This window comes from Scomber japonicus, chromosome 23 (genome assembly GCF_027409825.1).
Source record: "Scomber japonicus isolate fScoJap1 chromosome 23, fScoJap1.pri, whole genome shotgun sequence".
NCBI classification, from domain to species: Eukaryota; Metazoa; Chordata; class Actinopteri; order Scombriformes; family Scombridae; genus Scomber; species Scomber japonicus.
The window spans coordinates 19625070-19646724 of record NC_070600.1 but is presented as its reverse complement, the minus strand read 5'-3'; the positions used below and the strand labels follow the sequence as shown (position 1 = coordinate 19646724).

The following is a 21655-nucleotide window of genomic DNA, read 5'->3' as shown; positions in this document are numbered from 1 at the left end:
TGTTGTTGTGTTGTGATTTTAGGGACAAGAGTTTGATCTTTTGCATGTGACATTACCCCAATGTCAATGCTGACTGTGCAATTCTGGTTCAAGGGTACAACTTCTAGTTTGAACCTCACCCAAAGCGCCCTGTTCAATTCTGCCCGGGACCACCTGCAACAGGGGAATTTTGGGCATTTTTAGCTTGAAAAACTACAAATAAAGAATTGATAATCAAAGATGTAGCAAAATAATTTTCTAACCCATTGTGTAATCATTTAACTAACACTTTTAGCTTTTTTGATACATGCTTCTTGTTGACTGCTGTGAGCGTAAAATGTTAAAGACATCAAATTCACTGATAAACAAAGACAGCACATTGTCACATTTGAGAAGCTGGATAATGAAAACTTCATGTGTTATTACTTCAAAAATGACTGAAATGATTAAATTGATTGTCAAAATAGTTTCTGATTCTTTTTCTTGCAACTGATTATTCGCTTAAATCAACTAATTGTTGCAGCTCTAGACAGAAAAGTCTGTATATTTAGTAATGTGTGGGGTGTTTAGTCTTCTTCAGGTCTCATCCCTTTACAAGCTGCTGTGTTGGATGGTGGCGGCGCTGCAGCCCGAGCCCCCCTTTCCTCCCCTCATCTCTCAACTCTCTCTCGCTGGGCCCCCGCTTGAGGCAAGCCCGTGAGAACGTTGTACTTTTCCTGGAAGGCACAGCTACGTGCAGACCAAAAGAGGGATGGAACCTGAGTGGGTAGTCATCAGCGCAATAACATGTGCGCACGTCACAGGGCTGGCTCGAAGGCCCTCTGGAGTAAACCACAGAAGGCCAGGAATTATCGCTGCCTTTCCCTTTCAATTACAGAAAGCCTAAACACCTCCGGAGGGAGCGCGGAGCCTTCCCATCCACCTCTCAAATTAGGAGGAAACTCTTGCTTTCTAACAATCTACAGTTAGGCTACTTCCCCTCCTGTCCAAGGCCACCTGAAATAACTTGGCTCACATCCTGGCAGCTGCAGTGTGACAGTGAGAGGCGGCGATGACTACTTTCACACAGCGTGGCTGCTGTGCTTTCTCTACAGCTGTCTCTTGTTCTGGTCACAAGAGGAATGTTTTTCAGTAATTTTCCTGTTGTGTTAAAAGACACGAACGTCAGGTTGTTATGAGGGAATGAAGTACTACAGCTTGACACCTTCTAATCCTGTAACAATGCTCTGATGATCTCTTATATAAGCAGAAGCACTTGAGCTGCAGTTTTCACACCATAACACCATCTTACATTAAGGTTAAAAAAAATGACACTGATAAATGAATAAGCACACTTCACGTGGATGGCATTAATATGAACTTTGTGTAACTGGAGTATTTTGGATGTTTTAGCAAACCTTTTTTTTTTTTTTTTTTTTTTTTTTTTTTTTTTAACAGTTTTTAACGCAGTTTTTTTTCTCTCTTTTTTGTGAAAGCTGAATAATTTGAATTTTAGGTTGCCAGCTGGAAGGCATTTAGGATTTAAGGCAAATAAATATAGACAGATTTTGTGAAAAGGATAATGCTGATTTGCTTCGGTAGATACATTTTTGTAGCTTTGTGCATTAAAAAGGCTTTTCAAGTCTATTAACACACTGTGCATGTATATTGACAAGTACCCTTTCATTTGCATTCTTTTTCAACCACAATAGGCCACTTTCAAGTATCATTTTTGCCTCTTGGACAACAGAGGATAACTTGAGCAGCCAAAATGCCCTGCTGGTTTTCTCATGTGTTGCTCTGGCTTGACCAAGAGTGAATAATTGCAGTAAAACAATTGGTATAGTGTATCACTGAACTCAATATGCCTTAAATTACATTGTATCCTTTGTTATTTAATGCTGACACAATATATTTTGAACCTTGGTTTTTCCAATTTCTCCACAAGGTGCTCTAAAATCTAATAAAGTCATCTACTCTGAAGGGGTAATCTGAGGTTTGATTGTCAATAATCAATCGTTGCTCCTGTTCACAGGAATGGGTCAACACACAAAAAGTGTTACCAAGTGTGTCCTGTGTAACAAGCAACAAGGTGGGGACATAATCTTAATAGTAAGTGGCCGTACCTGATAGTGGGTATCCTGTCCAGGTGGGACTCTGGGCTCCAGGCAAGAGCATCGACTCGCAATTCATGATGAAAAGCACGAAGGACATTAAATTCAACTCCTTCAATCTCCATATCCTCCTCCTGTGGGAAGATGTGTGTTTTTAGAGAGGGGAAGGAATAAAGTGGGCTTTAGCAAAACAGGCTGTGTGAAGGCGCATCACTTACCTGGAAGAGACAGGTGCCCACTACCACATACTGGTTTCCACCATAGGCCAGGAGAGAGGCAGGAGTACCAGAACTGAAAGGACTGAATTCCACCACGTGCACATAGTCCTCGCATGCCACTGTGTAGCTGGGACTGCGGCTGGAGTCCTCCTGCATGCTGTGTGTCCTGGTGCGGTCGGCTTCAAATCAGAAAACTGTATAAAATCAGAATGAAAGCAGGACAGAAAGCAGATATTCTAACGTTTGGTGCAATTATTTAAATAAAAATACCCCTAATACTAAACAAAGCTAGATACTGACTTCCCTTGATACAAAAGGTATTTCTTTAAAAGCATGTCTCGTTGCATCAGTGTGATGAAATACATTTCTGTCTGGTTATTTTTTTTTATAAACATTTTCTTAATAGATTCTCCAGAAGACTTGTATTATAAACATGACATAAACCAGCATATCTATGATAGAGGATTGTGTCAGTATTAGCCACTCCTATCCTGCGCAGAACTACAAGCACTCCTTTTTTGTAAGGACATTTTATAGTTAAATTTAGTAAAAGAACATTATACAATTTTTCTCCAATAACCCCCCCCCCCCCCCCCCAAAAAGTCTGTATTTAACATTCAGCTAAGCACTGTGTTCAGTGGCACAGAGAGGCACATACATTCTTAAAACACATTATTGTATACTGCTGACTGCTCATATCAGTTTAACAGTACAAACAACAAAAACTATAACCCCAGCTGTTAGTTAGGTGGTACAATAAGAAACCCTCACAAGGAAGGCACTAGTTTTCTTTGCTCAAATCAAACTTCATTCAAATCTTTGCCTGTTTAGTATATCCAGGCTTCGAAAAGGCAAACACCTAAATACTAGAATAAAAATCAGTCGCTCCTCACTTTGGCAAACACCATAAGTCTTTCACTTTTTATATATTTGAATCCAATTCTGAATTATATCAGTTGTGCTGGGGCTAAATTAGAATCAGAAACAGGTTTGTTGCCTAGTAGGTTTGTACATACAAGGAATTTGCCTTGATGTTGAGGTACGTAAGAGTCAAAAATATACAGAAAAATGTAATAATCCTAAATAATATGAAAAGAGAATTTCATACATTTACAATGAAAACTATATTCTCAGATTGCACAACACCACAGCTCCCAGTACCCGCCACTCCACTGACCAGCCCAGGATTAAGACTCAAACCATACACCACTCACTCACAGTTAAAAAGACTGACGCTGCACATGTACAACAGCATGTACGTGTGTTTACTTTACCTTACTATGTAAATCCAAGGAACATTGCACACATGTATATAATCTCAGCAACTTCTGCATATGGCACATTTATACATTGCAGATTAATTTACACAAAGATCTACTTTACTGTATATAATATTTTATCTATTTGATCCTACTTTGTCTTATTTATAGCTGATTCTATTTTTAGTACACTTTCACCCTTACGCTGCTACTTTTCCCCCACTGCTGTGTAAATTTGAATTTCTCCCAAGGGGGATCAATAGAGATACGTCTTATCTTCTGCTGCTGTCAGACTTTACAACCCAATAAACCACACAGACACATCGACCTGGACAATGTCACAAAATGCACTTTTCAGTTACTGAGAAAAAAAATGTGTAATTAAATTATATTTACTTATGAAAATGTTGAGGATTACAAAAGGAGGTTGCATCTGAAGTCAGACGTTTAAGATGTTGCTCAGGAGGGTTTTTTTCCTCATTTTTTAAATATTTTACATGTTACTGAATACATATATTACTGTTTTTTTTACTGTTACAAAATCTACATCAACTAATGAATACATTTTCAAATGAGAGATAAACCTAGCTTAATAAGTATCCATGAAAAACACCTGAACAGCTGAAAACATTAGTTAGAAAATTACAAAAGTAATCAAATGTAATAAGTTACATTACTTCTATTAAGTCATTGAAATAGTTACATTACTTATTACATTTTAAATAGAGTAACTACTAAGCTGTAAACCTACATTTTCTTTCTTTCTTCCCTCCATCTGTCCTTCCTCCCTCCTATCTGTTCTTCCTCCCTTTCTTCCCTCCATCTTTCCTTCCTCCCTTCCTTCCTTCTATCTGTTCTTCCTCCCTTTCTTCCCTCCATCTTTCCTTCCTTTCTCCCACCTTTCCTTCACGTCTTCTTTTCGTCCCCTCTTTTCCTCCCTTCTTTCGTCCATCTTTCTGTCCTACCTTTCTTCCATCTTTCCTTCCTTTGTTTCTTCCTTCTGTCCTTCTTCCCTCTTTCCTTCCTTTGTTTCTTCCTTCTGTCCTTCTTCCCTTCCTTTGTTTCTTCCTCCTGTCCTTTCATCTTGTTGTAACTAGTAATCTGTATCCTATTACATTTCCATAGTAACCTATTACATTTTCATAGTAACCTACTACATCTCCATAGTAACCACCCCAACCCTGTTTATAGCTAATGAATGGAAATATGAAATTACTTGCCCATTTACAGTTGAATGCCTCATATTTGGGATATTTGGGTATACTAATACGTTCCTATGATGTGTATATTATCTTCTGTGAGCTAATGTTAAACCAACTCAGGGTTAATAACACGTGTGAGCTGACATTAAGGAGATAAACGTGACAGCTAACTTAACTAGCATTTAGCCGGGCACAAGTTTATTTTAACCTCTCATTCCTCTCGTTTGACGCTCCGTGTGACACCTATATCATTAACCTGTAGTTAAATGAGTCTTGTATATTCCGGTTCAACACACAGCAGTGACTGATATACATTACCACCTTAATTTTTAGCTGATTCGTTGAATTGAACGATCCGCGCGTTAGAGATGTTGTCACTCTTCTTCCTGGTACGTCACGGATTGTACCATTGATTCCAAAATGTGAAGGGGTTGCTGCGTCCAACGTGTAAGACAAAATCGCCTTTTTCGCAGTGGGTCTGCATGTAATTTAAAGTAAACAGTTTTAATTAAGTCAAATAATTAATGCTAGCGTTCAGAAATGTAAAAACAATGTTTGATTTAAGAGAACTATCGTGTGTTCAAGGACGCCTCCCACCGTCTGGCTTATCTCATTTATTTCAAGCTGATTGGTCGAGAGGCGGTGGACGTCACGGGCAATTTAAAAATTCAAAACAGCTGCTATCCGTCGTGGACGTGTGTTGTTGTTGTTGGAGCCGACTACAAAAATTAGAGGTTTGCATCGTTTAATCAACATTGTTTGTGATTTATTACATCGATACACTTAGCAAAGTCGTATATTTATGCATGTGGTCGGGAGTGACGTAAATATACGCTGTTAAATGGAATAAATTAATGTTGAATTAAAGTTATGTGCCACCCAGGACTCTTTTCAAGACGATTAGACCATAAATCTTTGCACCCCGGTCACAGATTACGTTTGTACTTTGTTTTTACCTCACTTTATTTTTGCCCCTTCAGAGTTAATTTGCCTTTTGCCTGATGCACTCAAGTAAAAGAGAAATCTACTCTAGACTTAAGTGATTTCACATGTTTATCTTTAAGACAGTAATCCACATTTTGCACAAGTTTCAATTGAAGTGTTGTTTTGTGTGTGTGTGTGTTGTTATAAGGCTAACAATGGAGACTTCAGGAGATCATCTAAAGCAGATGGTGAAAACCTTCAGGAGAGAGTGCCACAGGATTTTACAGTCAGAGAGGACCACCATTCATGGAGCTGATAGCATGCTGATGGTGCTGCAGCTGGCCATGGCAGAAGTAAATAAACAGGTAACAGTTCAGTTCGGTTCAAAATCCTTTTACTCAACCCTCAAGGGCCAATCTGAGAGTTTGAAAACACCAATATGTACAATTCATCCACACTCAAAAAACAATCTGGAAAAAAGAGAGATGCCAATCCCTAGTTGACCAACAATATCCAACACCAAGAGCCCCATTATATCACAAAGTGCATTTATTAATCTACACACAAGGTCAACTTAAACATTTCTTGGACTGTGAATTTTCAGTCCAATGGCTTCTGGATAAAAAATAAACTCTACTTTCTTTTCCTTTTTTTTGTTGTTGTTACATACTGTAAATCCAAAACACATTTCTGGTGGCATATGCTTAAAGTAGTCATACAGTACCTGTGTGGGGGTAATTTATAACCTTTTATCATCTAAATTTTGAAGGCATATTCAGTATGAAGTGTACATTTGTGTAGGCTAATAATTTAATTTAATTGAGGTTATTGTCAGTAAATAAACGAGTAAGTGAAAGTACTTTTCAATGAAAGAAGAATAACAATGTCAGTGTTCTCCGATGTACTTGCTGTAAGTAATCTGCCCCGTGTGTATGAGCCCAATCCACATCATCATCATCATTTCAATTGAACCATCAGGCTGACTGTCATCACGTCTATAACTGATGACATTACCGCAGATTTCCGGCTGAGTCCGCTCATGGCCCATTTTTGTAGGAGAAGGTCTTTCTGCTTTTGAACTGATTGGTTCCAGGCCGTCGGTAATTATGGCTGCTGCTTTCACTGTTTTCTCTCTTCCTGTGACAGCAAAGCGGAGAGTTCAAAGTGGCTCTGAGTGATGTCCTGATGGCCTGGAAACACTTACTGTTACACAAACTTCACCTGCCACCCCCCAGCTCTGCACGCCCGGAGAACTATGATCTCATCCTGGAAGCATACGAATCCTTCCTCAAGCGCTCCAACACTGTGGACCTGGTTGATATCCTCTCCATGTATAAACAGCTGAGAGTAGACTCGGACTCAGACGAGCCTGTGAGCCAGGTGAGTCGGAGCTGGTTGAAATCAGACTGATTATGTTGATTGTGGTAGATCAGATTGGCTACTGAGTTAGAGATAAGGCCGATTAATTTATCTCTCTGATTATGTTTTTTGTATTCTTTTGCCAAGATCCAGCTGTTTGAATTCTTATCAGGCAACACGGAGATGTTAGAAGTAGCTGACCCCTCAGTCCCGTCAACACCATCTACTACAGACAGGCCCTGCAGCTCACAGGTACTGCTTTTATACTCTTTCATGCACTAATAAAAGGTGCAATATATGCATAAATGACCACAAGAATCGCCCTCTCTCGCCCTTTTTCCTCATATAAAAGTTTTTGTTGTAATATGAAATGCATTTTCTCCTGCTGGCAATAATCCATGCATTGACTTCTCCAGAATTCAGCATACTTAATTCCTCTCTGGAATCCACCCTGCTCTTATTGACAGGAACTCTAGATCATATCACTTGGATTTAAGAGTGCAATGTGAATTCAATTACCGGGCAGATGTTTAAAACACAACACAATGTGTGGCTGGCCAAGAGCTTCTGTAACAGTCTCTTTTCTCCACTTTTCTCTGTCACTTGCAAATTTATGAGTTTTTAGTGGAGGCTCGCTGCTGCTACACTACCAGCTAAGGGTGACGTAATTTTTTTTTTTTGGAGTTTAATACGAGCTGTCAGCTGCTGTTACTCAGGCAGTAAAGCTACTGTCCCTTTTTTGGTGGTTGATAAACACAACCTGGACTGGCATCAAGCCAAAGGTTTGTTTTCAGCCTCTAACCCAAAATGACTGTGTATTCTGTCTTTCATCAATAGGTGAAAATGGCAGTGAGAAGGGTTTTCTGCTCCTATCTGACTTTGCTCGTGAACTCCAAGAACGACATGGCCGTGGCGCTGACTCTAGACGTCCCTAGTCGTGAACTCGGACGACAGACATTTACAGACGTAAAGCATGCTGCACTTAACAACAATACTTCCCTCTTCTTGGTAAGAAACATCCACACTAGGCATTCCTTGAGGCTTTAGTGATGATGTATTCGCTCTTTACATAACATGAAAACCAAAACTCTGACTTGGTGCATTTGCAGGCTGTGACATCTTTTGTGAGGGCCATCCAGCTCGGAGGGAAGGGCTACGCTCCAGCTCAGTCTGACCCACTGAGGAAACATGTCAAAGGCCTGTCTGACTTTGTCCAGTTTCTAGACAACCTGGAGGAAATACTGGGGGAGATTCCTGACCCAAGGTACACAATACAGTGTAATCCAGGCTTCCACTTGCTCCCTGTCTTTCTGTTGCTTTTGAGGTAATGCCTCCCTGCTTGTGACAGAATCAGCTGTAAAAGTTGGGAGGCATGAATGTGCTCCCGTTAGAGCTAAGCTGTAAATTCCCAATGGATTCCAGTCAAATTTGAATTGAGTAAAAGTGTCACAGAGTTGCAGCTCAAATATTAGACTAAGCGAGAAGTACTGAATGACTCAAAACTCAAATGACTTAGATTTTCAAGCCATTATACATTAAATTAATAGATTCACATTTTAAGTAATACATGCTCTTGCCAAGGGTTGGATAAGAATAGCACTCTCATATCTGTCTGTTAAGAATGAAACGACAGCAACAGCTGATTAGTTTAGTTTAGCTTAGCTTAGCTTAGCTTAGCATGAGGACAAGAAGCATGAAGCTGGCTTGGCTCTGTCCAAAGTTTTAAAAAATGCTCCTACCAGCTAAACTTAACAAGATTTAACCTCTTATATCTTGTTTGTCAGAGGCAGGTTAGCAGTTTTCTCCACTTCCAGTCTTTATGCTAATCCTCTGTTGGCTTTAGCTTCATATTTACCATACAGACAAAAAAAGTAAAAGTATTACAGGAATACAACACGCTTACAAGACTGTAGCTTTTAGTTGTTATTCCTTTCCTTCCAAAAAATGTCCAAAAACAAATTAAGATGATCCTAACTGACACTAAAAGCACCCTTCTGATTGAAATTACTGCTGGTGGATTCACAGTATACTGTTAGTGTTTTTTACTGTAACTTTTTTTTTCGGTGTCCGGGAACCTACTTTGTAATATAATATTGCATCTGAGAGCCAAAAAAGATTAGACGGCATATTTGGACCACCACACGGCATGGAGACTTCTAGGAACTAATCAGGACTGGTTTGTTCTAGTGACGCGATGCCTGGTGCAGGAGACCATCAAGCCACTTAGAGCTGTTGCAATATTCCTGTCTGTGGTCCAGTTAAAAATCACTGAGAATTACAATATGCATCTGAAAGTAACCAAACTGACATACAGTACTGCAATGGTTTTTGTCTTAAATGTAATTTTCTCCATTTATGGCTAATTATCAATTTAAACATGTCAAGATTAGGTGGATTGTAGTCTTTACACTTTCTGAAACGGCTTATTGGTCGCAGTCGAACCCCCCCCCCCCCCCCGTTTCTAATATTCTTAAATCAAGCATAAATCACTAGTTTAAAGTAGATAATCCTAAACAACACAAGACTGACAATGTGATGATGTTTTCCATTTCAAATAATACATCATGAAAAAACTGCTGCATTTAATTGATTATAGTCTTAATCTCATGTAATCGTATTCCATCTCCAGAGAAATCATACAGAGATTCCCAGAATAGTTGAGCATGCTTCAGTATCTGGCAGGGACTGAAGTCAAATACAATGAATCTCATAATTTATTATTGAATGGGATTTGCTTCACGTCTTCCTGCAATTCAAATTCAGGCTAAATAATTCAGTTTCCTCTCCTCAGTTTCTGGTGGTGGTCCATTCAGTTTTCATTAATTTGATTTAAATCCAGAAAGCTGAACTGATACCGGTGGCATATTTTACAGCCGGAGCACTGGAATCACACCTGTGATCATAAAATCCACCTGTCTCACTGCAGCTTATTATTTCCTTCAAAACCCTGTAATGACTCCCATCTAAACTTCTTCTCGTGATAACATTTGAATTGCTAAAGCATGTTCATCTTCGCTACATCAAAGCCTGTCTTTGTGAAATAACGTGTTCCCTGTCTGGTGTGCTTACTTTGATGAATTATCATCAAATCTGGAGCTCCACAGATCATTCTCCATACCATTACAGATTATTTTGGACATGGAAGCCTTTTGGCACCACAACAGAAGTGGTTATCAGAAATGATTTAGCCATTCAATCATGAGAGGGGTCGAGCGTGAAGGTGAAGCTGTTGAAGGCACCCTTTGTAGCAGTCCCAGTAGCGACTCTAGCTCCTCTCGGTCGAGCCATAACAACACATTGTGATGTTTGTGTAGTAGTGGATTGGGTTCTCACTGCTCTTCTGAGAGTTCTCAGTTCACGCAGGCTGATGAGACTCTGATGAACTCGGCCAACACGTGTCTTTCAACAGTCTGTGCCTTTACGCTCTCAGTGGAGTACTGTATTTCCTCATACAAACACCTACTATGGAGAGTTCAGGGCCCCTTGTTCAGAGAACATCTGTTTTCCCAAATGATTCTGTTACTGAGCCCCGCTCCCTCACATCAGAGCTGGGTCAGGGTTAGACCACCGCCTCTCCACCTTACTGCGATCGTTGTCTAACATGCTTTAATGCACATGCCTGTTTAGAAATGTACAGAAGTGATGTGTTGCTATGATTTTTGGACACGCAGTGCAACACAATGTGTGAGCATGGACAAAAATCTCCCCCAAAACTATAAAGGGGGAAAAAAATCCTGGAGTTTTCTGCTGACAGTCCATCGGTGAGTGCAGTGACAGTGCCCAGGGTGACTTTAACAGGGATTTGGAGCATATTTTCTGCTTCATAACTGTTAACATTGGCAAAGCTGCGTTACAGTGAAATAAAGCTCAACTGGATGTTAACACCGAAACAATTACTCTGAGCCCTTAAAGTCAGTGTCCAATTAATTGAAAGTGAAGCTGCAGTATATCTTTTGAAGGCATTCAGAGTAAGGCCCTGGCTTTTCTTGGTTTTCAGTTTTAGGAGAGAGTTATTCATGTTGGCAAATATTGGCTGAACTCTTGAACACTATTAATTCCATCCAGATGAAAACGTGTGTGCGTGTGTTTGTGCATTCAGCAGAAGAAAGAGTCAATTCTTCTCCAAAACAAGTTTTCCCTCTACCTACAAAACAATACAGCTCTCCCAGCAGATGTCATTGTGATCGACACTGTGCTTAATTCTCAGTGTCTGTGGAGCCAGGCTGGTGACCGCCATCAGGTCAGCGCTGGTGAAGGGACGCACGAGTGGGGATCCAGTGTGTGCTGCAGCTGAAGAGACTGCAAAGGAGCTGAAGGAGAGGATCTGCCAGATCCACCAGATCCAGATTCAGACTGCTAATGAAGGCAGGACGGGGATAAGCCCTGCCAGGGTAATGTATAGCCTCTGCTCTCCAGCCAATGAGCTAAAGTTTTGGCTTTCACATGTCTCGTGAAGTCTATACTTTGATGGAGAAGCCACTTCATCTACTTTGACTTTCAGCTGTGTGAGCTGACAGTGCACTAACTGAAGTTGTGGTGTTGTTCCTCTCCAGCCAAAGGCTTACGTGGTGAATCACTCCACTGCATTCGGAGGTCGGGACACCATCAAGGTTCTCATGGCGCTACTGGATGAAGAAGCCTTGACTCCTCTGTGTAAGAACAAGGCAGACCTGCTGGGTGAGGACCAGCCCGTCCTCAGTGGAACTGAGGGGACGTCTGTCCTAATGTTGTTCAGGTTGGTCATACAGTACAAACTGGGGTTTGACTTGAATTACTTTTGTGTTTCTAATATGGCAGTTTATATATATTTTAAGGCTCACAGTGATATTTTATCAAGAGTTTTAGCCACACTAGCATGGTTCGAGGGAGGGCAGTGGTTACACTTTGGGTTCAGCATGAAATATCACAACAACTATTGGACAGATTTAGATCAAATACTAAACAGACATTCATGATCCTCAATAGAATGAACCCTACTGACTTTGGAGAGCCCAACTCTTCCTGTAGCGCCACCAGCAGGTCAAAGCTTTCACTTATCCAATGAAATATCTCTAATACAACTGGGTGGATTGGCACCAAATCTTAACCAGACTTTCATGGTTTCCAGATGATGAATCCTGATTACTGTGATGGCGTCTGACCTTTTTATGTAGGGTCAGCTCCTCAAATGTGGATGAATAGTTGTAAAATAAATATTGTTGGGTTTTTGATGGAGTAAAATAAGCTATTTGAATATGTCACATAAAGATTTAGGAAATTCAGATGGCCAATTTCTGTATTTTTTTGTTTATTTTTTTTACATTTTAAGTCCATTTTTCACTATTTGCTGATGCTTGATTAATAAGTAAAACGATGATCTCTCATATAAATGTGATGATCTAGCACAACTGCAGCACCAAAATCTGCACCGTCGTTCTCTTGCAGATTTCTTAACGTTGGACATTAGATAAGGAAATGCATGCAGAGTGGAAACAATATTGCTTTTACCACCACCTCTTGTGCCACACTATAATTTTGCAGCATTGTACTATCTTTATAACATGGGGCCTTATGCTAAATGTGGCAGTGCACCCTGTCGACTGTAACATCTGAAAAGTTATGGCTAGTATTTTATATTGAAATAGTCATCACCAGAGAGCTTTGTATTAGATTCGACCACCTTCATGACCACAGGGATTCAGTCAGAGTGGGAAAGCCCCTAAAAAAGATATTAGACCAACACAGGACACTACAACTCTCCACTGAAACCATACAGAGGAAACTCCTCCCACACCACACTGAAATAATTTCTCTGGTCAAACATCTGAAATAAAGATAATATTATAAAAATTACAAAAAAAAAAAGGTAGTGGCTGTGGTTGGGGTGGGGAGGGGGGCATATTATTGTCAGAGGTGGATGACATTTGATGGCTGGTATCCAATTTGTTGCAAAAGGTCAACATCGGCTCAGTCTAGTGAAAACATCTCCCACATGTTGAAAATATGAAGCAGCAATAAAGACAAAAAAGAAAAATGTGGGCAGATTTCTTGGTAAAGTGTGACCATGTAACCTTCTCACTTTTTTATAATTTATAAACCTCTTGTCTCTGCCTCTCATTGTGGCTCGCCTCTCAGATCCCCTGAAGTGTCTACTGGATGTTCTCCAGAACCCCTAAGGAACCGAGTCCAGAGCCGGCTAGACCTGCTCAAACCCAAGGTAACATTTATTTGCTTAGCTGAAGCTCACATCTTAACTGACTTCCACCGTTCCCGTTTGCACAGCTGTGTTTTAGCTCTTAGTGTTGGTTTGAGTGTGCTGTTTAAATCCGTGGCATAAAACTACTTATTCATAGGGGATTCAAACCATTAACCAATCCTGATGATAAGTTATCCTATTGTCAGGGCTCAGATCCATTTGCTTACAGTGCACAATGAAGCATTATGTATATCTGATATCGATATCTCTTCCTTCCTTCCTGGCTCAGCTGTTTTGTCACTTTACCTTAATGCCTTTTGGGGTCAGAGTGAGACAATCGGACTGATTTTTGGCAGACTCTCCTTCTGCTGGATGTTAATTTTTGAATAGTTTGACTACACACTTGACTGTTTGTGTGCTATGAGGATTGTTTCATCAGATTCCTTGCAGGTATCATAACATACACTCCACAACTGCTGAGTCACCCCAAAAAATACTGACGAAACCAGCTTTAGATTTTAAGGTTGGATCACTTTTAACATGAAGTAGCTCCGCTGTGTGAACTCCTTGTGAAACATGTATGCTAAACACATTTTGTTGAAATGGCTCCTTTATTTGATTGCGCTAGCAGATGTCATTTTAGCTCCCCACAATCTGGCTGCCTTCCTGTTTGAGTGCGCTGTAATGGTCCCTGGGCAGCTCACCGCTTCCTGAACTCGGTGAGCGGAAGCTTTCTGCATCAATTTCACTTTGAAGATGCCATATCAGTCGCGTAACTCGACTAGCAAGGGAAACTTGAAAGGTTATTGTTTCCTGTTGTCTGCTGAATGACTTTATCCCAGACTTCTCCAGCAGTTTCATCATGCACTGACGTCAACTGGCACACACAGAAATGGACAGATTTAGTTTCTGCTTTTGGGACAATTCCAAATCTTTCTCTCAGTGCCACAGATGATCCAAACAGCAGTGAAAAAAAAAAACTTGAACTAAAAACTCTTTCATGCCAGTTTAATGTTGCTCTTCTGTGATGTTATCAACTTTTGATTATATGATAATACTATATACATTTATTTCAGAGCGATTCCATCATTCTCTGATGGTAATAAGGCACACCTGTTACCCGTTCTCTCGTCTATCACCTGCATATGAGAACACAATATCTGAGAAATTGCTTGCACCTGCTTTGGGAAGTATTATCAGGAATGTCTTGGTCAGGTGTCTCCAGCGAGGGTCAGGCAGTGTACAAGAGAGGTTATTTGAGGACAGCTTTCCTCAGAGGAATGAAGGCTGTCTAACCACACGGTGCCACGTTGGGCTCCCACCTGTTGTAATTGGATTAGATGTTCCCCGTCAGTCATAGTTTGGCTGTGTTCACTCTTCCATCCCCTCCCATTGTTTCTGGGGCGTTTCAGATATGTTTTATTAGCATGCAACCGGGGCAGCATACATTTTTAGATTCATTATTGAAGTGTGCCTCAGTCTTAGGTTTAGTGTTGTTTTAGGTGCTCTTTTAAGAAGTTCTTTTGAAAAGCACAAAGGCTTTGATCCCTTTGTGCTTTATAGACCCACCCAGCTTTGCTAGCTGTATTTTTTCCCTCAGATTTCTCCTCCCTACTGTGGCCCACTGGCCTGAAGGGTGAAATCCTTGGATTGTGATAATCCCAAGCAGGCGTAGATCAAACAGTGGATGAAAGCTGTGGATCTGTGTGCCCCAGGACTTGGATTGAAGTCTTCAGTATCATTCACTTTTTACAACTATCTGTCCAATATGGCTTTTTGATGAGGTGATAGGCTGTTGTTTTGGAGACATTTAACTGTGATAAGAATGAAGCCTGTTTCTACACCCAGTGTGCATTTGGATTTATGTATTTTGTGCACACCTTTAGCAATGGCTAGGGAAATAAATAGCCAAATTGTCATAAATAAGAGGGAAACTTTGCTTGATTGTGCTACACATTTTAACTTTATAGCCACATAAGCAGGATGCTTCTAGGAATGACGATGTATGTTGATCAGCTGGTTTACCACTTTGGTCAATGTTGAAATATCTCAGTAACTATAAGATGGGTTAGGTTTACAGACTTTCATGCTCCCCATACAATAAAAACTACTGTCTTCTTGACTTTCCCTCTAGCGCCACCATGAGGTTGACATCTGTGGTTTTGAGTAAAATGTCTCAACTTCTATTCATAAAATTTGGTACAGGCATTCATGTTCCCCTCAGGATGAATTTGATGATGTCTGACTTTTATTCCAGCCTCAGCTGTACTTTGTGTTTAGTGCTAATAAATAAATGTTAACGTTCTAAAACGCTAAAGTAAGCTGGTAACCATGGTTAACATTATACCTGCTAAACATCAACATGTCTTTGTGAGCATGACATTTTGGCTCGAAGCACCACTGTGCAAGCATGGCTGTGAATCAAATGTCATTTGGCACTCCCTTCCCTTTTCTTGAGCACTTGAAAACATGCAGGAGTGGGAAAGAACGTCTTGAAATTGTAATTAGTGGAGGGGGTTTTGGTTCAAAAGTCCAAAGTAAAAGCCAAAAAGCTTGGCCACCTGCCTTGAGTCACTGATACTCAACAACCTTGTCACTATGTCATATCAACTGTGTAAAAAGTTTTTTCCTGTTTATTCCAGGCTAGAGAACGAGTCATCCGATCCCAGTTTGCCTGCACATACAAAGATGAAGAACTGCCACTCAACCGTGTGCTGGAGTTCCCCAGCAGCAGCCAGGTCCCTACCTGTGTGCACCCAGCACCCAAACCCAAAACCACCCCAGGTGTGGAAGAGGAGGAGGAGGAGGTGGAGGAGGACACAGCCACAGGTACATATTAATTTTCAACACATTACTTTATGTACTTCACTGCGTGCTGAGAACAGCTCAAAATGTTATCACAAGCCGTGCAGCGTTTTTTTTTTTTCTGCTGGGATAGATTTCTGTTTCCTCTGACGCCACACAGCTGGACCGAGGCCCAGGCACACCTTCTCAGCTCCAGCCTTGAACCCTTCCCAGTCCCAGCTCTGGGACTGGTACTTACCATCAGCCATTAAATGAATCCCCATTCTATAAAACCTGCTCACCCCCACATCTGTAGTAAAAACCAAAAAGCACACACACTCACACAGACTTTTTGCCCATTTCCCCTTCTGTCTTTTGTTCTGTGGGAATTCAGGCTGTGCTCCATCAGGTTACATGACAAATGTTCAATTTCAGTTTCATAGAATAAACACACAGCCTGCTTAAACTCTGAGCTAACGTCAGCAACTTCGTCACAACTTTTTCCCTTTTTTTCTTTGGGGGAAAAAAAGGGCCAAGATGGCGGCGCTGTAACTCGTTTCTGTATCTCATTCTTCTTCTTATGGGTTAAAAAGTAATCATATGTTGTCTGTAATTTGTTAATGTTGTCTTTTGTGATAATCATGTGTCTAATATCTGTTGATGTTTGATGTTAATGACATTGTTGAATTGAGCTTACCCACCATGCTCTACTGATTGATTGATTTTTCTAGCAGGTTGTCTCACTTCCTTTTTTTCCACTCTTTTCAGCCAAATCAACCTTTGAATGTCCAAGAAAGCAGAGAGAGCAGAGCAGTGCACAACAAGGGGCTGTTCTCGGGGCAAGAAGTGGAAATGCCCAGAATAGAGGTGCAGGCCCGGGAAACAGAAAGAAAAGTGGCAAAAGTCAGACACACAGCAGCAAGGGCAACAAGAGGAAGCAGGTGGATTCTGACCAACATGAAGGAGCAGAAAATGAGCCTCCAGAGAAAAAACAGCCCACTAGTGTCCCAAATAAAATGCCTGCAAAGAATGTCAGCAAGGGCGTGAGTAAGAAGAAACTGATAGCCGGACAGGGGAAGTTAACCAGCTTTTTCCGACTCTGATCGCACTGGTTTCATGACGGTATATGGACTTCCTGTTGAAGCAGCTGTGTATTGTTCAGCTGTTTTCTCCCAGTAGCAAAAACTGCTGTGTACATAGTGTATAAATGTTCCAGTTAGGGGCTAAAGCTAGTATTTTTTTAATTATTTCTATTCTACTTAATCAGTTAACTGTTAATCAACTGAATCTTGGAAAGATTGGTTCACAAAATGTTGTACTATCCCTTTTTAATTATTGGTCTAAACAATGTCAAGAGGAAGTTGAAAAATATCCTTCGTGAATTCCCAGAGTCCCATGTTATGTCTCCAAGTCAACTGTTTTGATCAACCACCCAAAATCTAAATATATCCAAAATACAGAGAACGGGGAGGAGCTGCTGTTTCACATTTGAGAGGCGGGAACCAGCAGATACTTGGCGTTTTTGCTTGAAACATGACATAAACTGTTGTTGATTAATCGCTTGTATTTTGACCAAGAAATTAATCATTTCCACATCAGTTTAAGTTTTTTTTTTTTTTACCCATTTAGCAGAATGGAAAATGTGGTGCATATAAGCTTCAACTATGCTCTTGAAATTTAATTGAATCACTCATCAATCAATCACTTTTAATAAACTTTTATTTTGTTTTACACACTTGTGTGTGTGTTTTTTTTTTCTACAAGGAAATGCATTTCAGTGTAACACATGAGGAAGAAATTTTACAGAACATTTGGAGGCGGGCGGCCGCAAGGAGGGAAAACATTTATACTTCCCAGCAGGGTCGGTACACTCTTCCTATCATACACCGCAGCACTAGAAGGAGAGGGAAAGAATAAGGACAGTGAAATCGGAAATTGTCATGTGTAATACACTTGGGAGAAATCTAAACTGGAAGCTTTTATTCGACATTTTCTTGACCTTAATGCGTAAACATGGATTTGCAGGCACTCACTGTCAAGATCGGTGTCTCTGCGGTCTATTTTCAAACTGTACTCGGCAGGAGTGTGGCTCGAGCTTCGGTCTGTGATCAGAGGCAGGCTCCGGGTAAAGGCTGGGTTCAGTCCACGAGCGCTGTGTCCTTTCAGCCTCATGTCCTGAAACACAGTATTGATCAATGATTACATGTGACACCAAAAAGACCACACATAAAGACACACTGCAGGATCTGAACTCGTGTTGCAAGCAGCTTTTTTAAAAGATGATCTTTTTCTCTCGCAGCACAGGTGTTGGATCACCGTGTTTAACAGCTGATCCAAGCCACAGAAACCCCAAATGGAAGAAATGTGTTTCCCCGTTTTTTACTATATCACAGCGGCACCGTTTTCTTCCAGAGCCCGGGTTCACCCAGATGGCTTTGTTCTCTCCATCATGGCTGCCTGTTCCCCATTACCGCAGAGATAACCACCATGTTCATGACACACAGGAGACACAGCCGCCAGATAAACTCTTTACACATCTCAGCCAAACGTTTGAGGGAGAACAGATATATCATCATTCTTCCCACTGTAACTCCAATAAATCTTTATAGGCTTGTGATCATTTGACCTTTTCAGCTAATAGTATTTCCCGGTTTTCCAACGCTGCTGTAAAATATTTTCATAGATGTGTATGAAATATTGACTTAACAGTAGATATGAGGACGGTGGCCAATTGAAAAGGGTCAAATGTTCAGTCACAGGATGGAGATAATGTGCTCCTTTGTTGTTCTGAACTATGGTTAGATGAGGTTGTTGATAGAAAGAAATCTCATACAATGAATAGTTATGACGCATGACTCTCTTTGGCAGAATAGCACAAGCTGAATAACTGCAAAAGGAGAAAAGCCAGACATTTATTTGGGTTGAATAAACAATCGAAATAATAACCAAAATAGCCTTTAAAATGGATTGAATGAATTTGTTCAAATCTAACAACTTTAAAGGAATAGTTCAACAATTTGGGAACTATTTTTACTCACTCTCTGGTGGAGAATTAGATGCGTATAGTTTACGGCAGCTGCCAATTAGCTGAGCTTGGCATAAATACTGGAAAAAGCCATCCGGAAGAGAGCACATCACAGCTTTTACGCTTTGGTTTTTGTATGGATTGAACAAAGAGATTATAACGATTTAATTTCTTTTATCGCCATTTTGTTCGCAGTCAAACAGCTGCTGTTGATGGATTCATATTTAACTTATTTGGTTTCAATATAAGAAGTGTTGATCTCCTCTAACTCTGCCAGAAAACAAATTATTTCCCACAATGTCAAATTATACACCAATTTTCTTAGTTACCTATTGTGGCATCTAGCCATGTAGATAATATTGGCTTTGTTTGTCCAAGTTTTGAGATATCCATCTCTTAAATGTTTTACTTTAATGCCTCCTGGCACGACTGAAGATTTCTCATTGACCTTTTCTTGCAATATAAATACATTTTGTCCAGAGATACTTGTTTTGTTGTTGAAAGCTCCTTCTTTTAATGATCATTTTTGTTTACAATAGGCAACTCTTCTTGGCTATATAGTTGCCTTTGTGTTATCTAGATCATTAGTGCCAGTTTGGGTATCTGCCCGAAACAAACATACATAAGTAAATTAATATGAGTGCTATCCTGGTTTTGATTGGGATTTTTGCTCATGAGGACTCAACACCCTTTTACATATTTGTGTTGATTTATATAGGAAAATTTGGTCCTACAGCAGTGTTTCTTTCTTGAATTAATGCCCATATTACAATTTATAATCCATTTACTTCCATTTTATTAGAGTGGTGGCAGAAATTTCAAAGATGGCTAGATACCACCAGACACTTTCTAATAAAAAAAAGTTGTAACTAATCACTATATCATTTGGCTTTGGATACATGGCCAAAACTGAGATTTTTTAACAAGCTGGCATTTGAAACATTCTCCTTATTAATGGCTTAAAAGCGAGACCCTTTGACCCTTTGACCCTTTGTCGTTGGATGATGGGACACTTACCGAGACAATGATGATTTTTGGGTTTCCGTCGTCATCGCTGATGTTGTTGTCCAGCACGAGGTGTCGTCTGTACATGGGGGGAACCACAGCGTGCTCAGTCATGGGCTTGTCACCCAGTATCAAACCCAGTCCGTCTTGCTCTGTTACGCCGTCTTCCATTTTGCTTGCAGGCATGGCTACAGTAACCAAGTGGTTCAGTTCAGAGAACAGCACTAGAGTAAACAGGACAGAGTAGATGGAGATCATGGTATCTATAATATTTAGCTCTACTCTACACAACTTTGGCATACAACTGGACTGCCCTCAGCTAACGACTGTTGTGACTGAGCACTCGGCCATCTTATATAGTCAGGGAGAGGGGATTTTGCTTGCATCTTCAAATTGTTAAGTGTAAAAAAAATCATCACATATCCTGCAGGGATGCATCTGTTATCCAAGCCAAAGGGTCACACGAAGTTTAAAGGTCAGAGCAAACATGTCCGTGACCCACATGACTCCATTAATAGGTGAAAAGAAAAAGGTGAATGACTCTATTTTGTCTGTTTTAAAGATGGGATGAATTCAAATATATAAAGAGAGGAGACATGGTGGGCTGTAATTCCTTCCAGTGGGGTCAAAAAAGCTCACAAGAGGTGAGGATTAATTGAGTATTCCTTCCCTCAAAATCCACATGCTAAATTGAACTCAGCAGGCGACCGGACAGACCGAATGCGTTGTGTGACGGACGCCTATTGAATTCTCATAATGAGTCATTTTCTGTGAATGGGCATCAATGTGCTGCACATGGCACAGGGCACGTTATAAAACCTCTAAAGTCTAGCCACTGACGAGGCTAATGACGACACAAAGAATAACGGCGGGTTAGTTTAGCTTAGCATAAAGATGACTAACAAGGGGAAACTTGCCCAAAGCTAACAAAATCCACCTTCCAGTACCTTCAAAGCTCACTAATCAACAGGTTATATCTAGTTTGTAATTTCCTGGAGTTTTGTCATCACGCAACCACCCAAGACTCCTGGAAGTTATTGTGCTCGGCCAAGAAAAAGTGCAGAACGTAATCCTCCCAAAATGTTGTTTTTACACTTAGGTTTTTGTTTGGATTATACTAACAAGATATAACATGTTACTTAGTTAGAAAAATATGAAAGTAAAGGAGCCAAGCTAGCTGTTTTCCCCTGCTTATGGTTATGTTATGCTAAGCTAACTGCTTGCAAGAGTGGTGTCAATCTTCTCATCTACCTCTTGGCAAGAAAGTGAATAATACCTCTCAAAATGTCAATAAATGTCAATATTATTTGGTCTTTAAAAGGTCAGAAGATGCCCAGGAAGTAATTAATGAGATATGACATGTTAATTAATTAGCTTTAGAGGTGCTGAAAGGTGGATTTTGGTAGAATTTCCCCTTGCTTCCAGTCTTCACGCTAAGCTAGGTTAGTCGCCTGCAGGCTCTAGCTTCATATAGCAGACACAGTAGAGATATTAAAGTTAATAAGAGTATTTTCCATAATGTTGAACCATTCCTTTAAAGAATAATATGATACGCCACAGCTCAGTGATCAAGGCCTCAGGATGTTTGATCGACATGCACCCACAACCAAGATGGCAATCATCAACTGATGA

General features: G+C 40.4%; 2 protein-coding genes across 3 annotated transcripts in view; one reads left to right on the top strand and one right to left on the bottom strand.

The window, feature by feature from the left end:
- The window catches only part of nup37 (nucleoporin 37), a 29190-nt gene extending 7778 nt beyond the window's left edge, over positions 1 to 21412 (bottom strand). The window contains exons 1-4 of one of the 2 annotated variants that reach the window (XM_053314062.1): positions 20036 to 21412; positions 18027 to 18168; positions 2291 to 2469; positions 2085 to 2206 (exon numbers count right to left, since the gene is read on the bottom strand). In XM_053314062.1, coding sequence (XP_053170037.1) covers positions 2085 to 2206; positions 2291 to 2469; positions 18027 to 18168; positions 20036 to 20323 — 731 coding nt within the window. In that variant the 5' untranslated portion in view covers positions 20324 to 21412. Of the gene's footprint in view, positions 1 to 2084; positions 2207 to 2290; positions 2485 to 5072; positions 5128 to 18026; positions 18169 to 20035 lie in introns of those variants that run through there. The other variant, XM_053314061.1, reaches the window with a different exon arrangement.
- parpbp (PARP1 binding protein) lies at positions 5460 to 17743 on the top strand. The gene is made up of 11 exons (XM_053314060.1): positions 5460 to 5485; positions 5884 to 6040; positions 6822 to 7055; positions 7182 to 7286; positions 7872 to 8042; positions 8144 to 8298; positions 11242 to 11425; positions 11588 to 11769; positions 13149 to 13230; positions 15852 to 16038; positions 16762 to 17743. The coding sequence occupies exons 2-11, from the start codon at positions 5891 to 5893 to the stop codon at positions 17094 to 17096; spliced, it is 1785 nt and encodes a 594-aa protein (XP_053170035.1). The 5' UTR covers positions 5460 to 5485; positions 5884 to 5890; the 3' UTR covers positions 17097 to 17743.
- Positions 21413 to 21655: the final 243 nt, after the last annotated feature.

Excerpts from the sequence above, each read along its gene's own strand:
- parpbp (XM_053314060.1), top strand. The coding sequence starts at position 5,891 with ATGGAGACTTCAGGAGATCATCTAAAGCAGATGGTGAAAACCTTCAGG. Across the intron at positions 11,770-13,148 it reads TCTGTCCTAATGTTGTTCAG|ATCCCCTGAAGTGTCTACTG; the intron begins GTTGGTCATACA and ends CTCGCCTCTCAG. Across the intron at positions 13,231-15,851 it reads TAGACCTGCTCAAACCCAAG|GCTAGAGAACGAGTCATCCG; the intron begins GTAACATTTATT and ends TGTTTATTCCAG.